The following is a 6,000-nucleotide window of genomic DNA, read 5'->3' as shown; positions in this document are numbered from 1 at the left end:
AAATTATTGTGTTTGAACTGCTAAATATCCACAAAGTTAAGTTCAAGTCTCAATTTTAATTTTGTATCAGATTCAGGTTCAACCATTATGTGTTGGACTATCCATACTTGAGTCATATATTTTACTCATAGTTAGGTCATTTGTAAATTTCGATACTTCAAATGTTCATTCCTGGACGTGAGAGGTATGCTAGTTGTCTCATATCAACTGGATAAAATATCTGAGAGTTGCGTATATGGACTTTGATAATTCTCCTCGTTGAACTAGTTGAGATAGATATTCAAGTGTAAACCTTAATTCACAATGGACATATTTGAATGAAAATATCTTATTCAAGCATGCTCCAAATGAAACTTTCCCCGAAGTCACAAACGTCTTATCCCAAATCCCATGCATGTAACGTGCATAATCCACTTTTATTTCTTTGCAACCAGTCATTTGTTCGTATTTCGTCGAAGAAAACGATAATAAACTAAGTTTCATAAAAAAACAAAATTCAATGAGTTGTATTAGATTTTGTAGCCTTTTTTAAATAAATATGATAAGAATGTTAGAAGTTTAAATTATACATGGTACACAAAATCTTGGAAAATTTAATTTAATCAAATTATAGTTTAGCAATTTTGATAACCAATGATTTTTATGAAATTCACGGGTTGATATAACACAGTAATTTGCAAATAATCTTGTATTATTGCCTGCTGGACAACCCGGCTGTAAACGGAAAACGGCTGGTACAAAAAAGCCATGAAGCTTTTGGAACGACGATAATGGTGGAATGGGATTTGGAAGCAGAAAGTGCAAGAATTCGCTTGAGAGTGAATTTAAGTGGAAGCCCAACTATCCCAGTTGTCCTTTTCCCTTACCAGAGTATTCTTCACGCGGGACACGACCGACTTATTTGGATTTGATCCTATCGATTTTGGAGTAAATTACGCGTACGTTTCAGCTGGTGGGCTCAAGCTATTCCACTTATGGTCGCCACTTTTGTGGTGTTGGTCCCCTGATGTAATATATTTACAGTTTCGGTTTAGCAAATGATTTTGGTTCTGTTAGTACCTTTTGCTATGTTAGACCTTGTTTTCCGCTTTTGGTCATGTCAAGAAGCCGAATTTCGCCTTTCTCCTATGTTCAAAAGGGCTTTCTTTTTTTGCTTTTTGCTATGAATCTTTGGAATTCTGAGAATCTATTTTAGGTGACATATTGATTCTTTAACTATATGTAGTCTGGTAACAAAATTTAGAGTGGGATTTTCTGTTCATGATTACCGTATTGGTTTTGATCATAGTATAGCAGGATGGATTTGAATTTGCTGAGGGTGGTGGTGCCTTTATCTCTTCTTTTTGTTGTGGGATTCTCACAACAGAATTCAAGTCTAGGCAATGTTACATTTGGGGCTATTTTCACATTTGGTAGTATTAATGGGAGAGTGGCAAGGATTGCTATGGAGGCTGCTGTTGAAGATGTGAATTCTGATCCAAGAATTCTTGGAGGGAGAAAGCTAGTTCTCAGAACCTCCGATGCAAATTTCAGTGGTTTTCGAAGCATCATTGGAGGTAAAATTTGTTCTTTTTCTTGCATTTTTTGGCGAAGGATTCTTGTTCTTCTCGAATATGGTTTATGTTTTGTTTTCTATGTTAGTATTGGAGAATAGGATACATGAATTAAGTTTGAGTAATTCCTTTGATAAACATAGGATTGCAGTATATGGCAAAGGATATCGTAGCAGTTATTGGGCCTCAAACCTCTGGAATGGTTCATATTTTATCACACCTTGCAAATGAACTCCATGTCCCAATGTTGTCATTTACGGCCTTGGATCCAACCCTTTCCTCTCTCCAGTACCCGTACTTCATTCAAACGGCACCGAACGACCTTTACCAAATGACAGCAATAGCTGATATGGTTAGTTATTTCGGTTATAAAGAAGTGGTGGTTATTTACACAGATGATGATCAGAGCCGGGGATCTATGGTTGCTCTAGCCAATAAGCTGGGTGAGAGGCTTTGTAGAATCACATACAAGGCAGTGCTTTCTCCTGAAGCGTTGGCTACTCCACAAGAAATCAGGAACGAGTTAGTTAAGATTTCTCTGATGGAATCCCGGGTAATTGTTGTGCATGCTTTTGCTGCGGTTGGCAGTAATGTTTTTGATATGGCTCATAGACTAAGAATGATGGAGAATGGATATGTTTGGATCGCTACAGCTTGGCTCTCTACGGTGTTGGATTCCTTACCCGTAACCAGAGAATCTGCCAAATCAATTCAAGGGGTTCTCACGCTTCGTCCCCACACACCAGACTCTACAAGAAGAAGGGCTTTCTTGTCTCGATGGAAGAGATTAAGCAATGGTTCAGTAGGGCTGAATCCATACGGCCTATACGCTTACGATACTGTCTTGATGATTGCCAAAGCAGTGGGAGAATTTCTTGAAGGTGGTGGCATCATTTCCTTCTCAAATGACCCAATTTTGAACAGTTTGGGAGGTAGCCTAAATATTGGTACCTTAAGCACATTTGATGGAGGAAAGCAACTTCTTGCCAACATATTACAAACAAACATGACTGGTCTAACTGGCCAAATTGCATTCCAGCCTGATAAATCAATGATACGTCCAGCTTTTGAAATACTCAATGTAATAGGAGAGGGTTACAAGCAAATAGGCTATTGGTCTAATTACTCCGGTCTTTCTACAGTGCCTCCAGAGATACTTTACAACAAACCACCTAATCGTTCAAGTGCGAGCCAACAATTAGAAGGTGTTGTATGGCCAGGAAGAACGATGGTCAAGCCACATGGATGGGTACTTCCGCACAATGGAAGACCCTTGAGAATCGGAATACCGGATCGAGTCGGTTACAAGGAATTTGTTTCTAAGGATGAAAAAACCAACGAGATCCATGGATATTGCATTGATGTTTTTCTTGCCGCTGCAGAGTTACTTCCCTATGCGCTGTCTCATGAATTCATCCCGCTCGGAGATAGACATAAGAATCCAAGCTACTCAGAGCTCGTAAATTTGATCACAACTGGTGTAAGCATAATAGCGAAAATTACAAGCAATTACTGCTTGAAAGGAACTTGTATATGTGCGTTAACATTTTTGGCTGTAGCAGGTCTTTGATGCAGCTGTTGGTGACATTACTATCGTAACCAACCGTACAAAAATTGTGGATTTTACTCAGCCTTACATTGAGTCAGGGCTTCTTGTGGTGGTACCAGTAAGAAAGCAGAGCTCAAGTGCTTGGGCTTTCTTGCGGCCATTTACTGCACCAATGTGGGCAGTCACAGGGGTGTTTTTCGTCATGATTGCAGTTGTAATTTGGATTTTGGAACACAGAATAAACGACGAATTCCGTGGTCCTCCTAGGAAACAACTCATCACAATTTTATGGTCAGTTCATTTTAGCTTTGGCTCTATCCTTGTCTTGATGTTACATAAGCAAATCCGAGCTGTAACTTGGTGTTGGGGATCACAGTTTTTAATTAAAATCTACGGTGTAAAAACATTATAATTTCTTAAACAGGTGGTGTTCGAGCCATACTGAAAAATTGCTGTTTCCATTTGTCCTCGTAGAGTTCATCGACTGATCTAGTTCATTTAGTTTCCTGTGTGTGTAATTTCTAGTTTTTTAACTATGTTCTCTCAATTGTTCAAAATCTAATCCTTCCTCTTTTATCCTCTTTCAGGTTTGGCTTCTCAACTATGTTCTTTTCTCAGAGTAAGTAACTTTCAGTAAATCTAATGAACATGGCCATAGTATTGCCCATTAAACTATTGTACAACATTGTTTATATTTCAGGAGAAAATACTATGAGCACACTTGGTCGAATGGTTCTAATCATCTGGCTTTTTGCCGTTTTAATCATCACCTCCAGCTACACTGCTAGCTTGACCTCTATCCTGACCGTGCAAAAGATGGCCCCATCGATCAGAGGAATCGAGTCATTGATAACAAGCAATGACCGTATAGGATTCCAAGTTGGATCTTTTGCAGCAGATTATTTAAATGAGGAACTCAGCATAGCTAAATCAAGGCTCGTTCCTCTCGGATCACCAGAAGAATATGTGGATGCCTTAAGGAACAAAAGAGTTACTGCAGTCGTAGATGAACGTCCATACATGGAACTATTCCTCTCAAGCTACTGTGAGTTCCAAGCTGTGGGACATGAGTTCACTAAAAGTGGTTGGGGATTCGTGAGTATCTCAAAATTTTACGATGCAAAATCTGTTAAGGAGTGTAGTTTTGTTACCGCTATTGTCCGATGTGGCTGCATATATTATACATCCATAAAAAAACTTAGTATTCAAACATTTATATGGCTTAAAAGATTTCAGCAGCAAGATTACTATTAATTGCAGCTTTATGTAGTGATTGCAAATTCTTAAAAAAAGAGATTATGAATTCTTTTGTAAAAGAGAAATCAAAAGTTTTCATAGCTTGTCATCATTGTTCCATTTTATTGGATGTTAGTTAACTTTGCTATACTTTTTCAGGCATTTCCAAGAGACTCCCCTTTGGCGCTGGACATGTCAACTGCGATCTTAACGTTGTCAGAAAATGGTGAGCTTAAAAAAATACGGGACAAATGGCTGAAAGTACGAGGTTGCAGCCAGGCAAATACTTCAGGATCAAACAGAGTTCAGTTAGATAGCTTTTGGGGACTTTTCATTATATGTGGAACGGCATGCTCTCTTGCTCTTATAATCTATTTATGCAAGATCATAAGAAAGTTCAACAGATATTTTGCTCACGAATCAGAAACATTGACACCGAACAGTTCACGGTCCTCACGAATCCAAAGATTCTTGTCGTTTGTCGATGAAAAGGAAGAAGATGTGAAGAGAAGGTTGAAAAGGAAACACTCGTCGACTATATCCAGAGGTGATTCTGAAGAACAAGGATCTTCAAGTGGAACTAAATCTGAAATTTTAGTCCAGAGGCCTAATGGCAATAATTATTTTCAATATTCTTAAGCCAACAGTTTTTATCATACATAATGTATTTTATAACATATATAGAGGATCATAAATATGTTTAGAAGAGATGTTGAGTAAACTTTTAAAATATTTGCTTCTAAAAGAGTTATAATAGATCGTTCTTGAGATTTTCAAAATCAACCGAACACAGAGAAATTATATTGAATTTGGTTCTAAGTCGAGCAGAAAAAACTCACTATAATCCTCTAAAAAGATATTAAAAAATATTGTGAATTATTTGAATATAATGAAATAATAACAACTGTTTGGTTGAAACATTTTATCAAATACTTTGTTTACAACATTTTAATATTTTAAAAAACACAAAATGATTCATAAATGACTACCAAAGCAATAACAATAATTAAATGTGATAAAATAAAGAAACATAAATTTGTTTATAGAATTTTGAAGGCAAAATTTTTCTATATCTCCCCTTCTTATGTTGCCAAAAAGATTTCACCAAAAGACTTGATTTATATAATCTCTTGTACAAAATCTGATGGATCGGTCTCACACTTTCGAAGGTACGTACTTCAAACACAATATTCTCAATGAGCTGTAATAGTTAGTGTTCTAAGAATGTAAACACCGATGAATTAAATCGAGTTTGGTGTTTAAACCAAACGGAAAATACTCGAAGTAATCCTTCATTAAGAAAGCTGTTGTATTTGAAAACCTTTTAACTTGTGTAAACTGAATAACTAAAATGGAAGCGATCAGTTCTAGCATATATCAGTTCAGTTATAGTGAGAACTGAACTTATGACAGCTCGAACTGATCAAATTAGTTTAAAAACAATAGTTAAACATTTAAGCACACAAGATATGTTTATGGGGGACAATTTAAAAAATGGGATTATGTGGGCAAAGATTTAAAAAACAAGGAGTCTGACTTTTTTTTAAAAAAAAAGAAGGAGTTACTCTTGATTAGTTAATTAAACCTTAATTAAAGTTAACTTCCTTAATTGTTAGTTGTTCTCTCTCTTTCTTCCCATTCCACGCACAAAATCCCCACAAA

General features: G+C 36.6%; 1 protein-coding gene across 2 annotated transcripts; it reads left to right on the top strand.

Annotated features, from left to right (window-relative positions):
• The first annotated feature begins 626 nt into the window (after positions 1–626).
• On the top strand, positions 627–5,068 carry LOC140808861 (glutamate receptor 3.2-like). Of its 2 annotated transcripts, none has more exons than XM_073166171.1 (6): positions 627–1,556; positions 1,697–3,033; positions 3,116–3,393; positions 3,690–3,721; positions 3,803–4,147; positions 4,498–4,783. In XM_073166171.1, the coding sequence occupies exons 1-6, from the start codon at positions 1,298–1,300 to the stop codon at positions 4,566–4,568; spliced, it is 2,322 nt and encodes a 773-aa protein (XP_073022272.1). In that variant the 5' UTR covers positions 627–1,297; the 3' UTR covers positions 4,569–4,783. The 2 variants fall into 2 exon arrangements, with proteins under 2 accessions (XP_073022272.1, XP_073022271.1); XM_073166170.1 differs by having other exon boundaries at positions 631–1,556; positions 3,803–4,197; positions 4,498–5,068.
• The last annotated feature ends 932 nt before the right edge of the window (positions 5,069–6,000 follow it).

The sequence above is a fragment of the Primulina eburnea genome, chromosome 13, assembly GCF_022965805.1.
Source record: "Primulina eburnea isolate SZY01 chromosome 13, ASM2296580v1, whole genome shotgun sequence".
NCBI lineage: Eukaryota > Viridiplantae > Streptophyta > Magnoliopsida > Lamiales > Gesneriaceae > Primulina > Primulina eburnea.
This window is presented reverse-complemented; position numbering and strand designations above follow the sequence as displayed.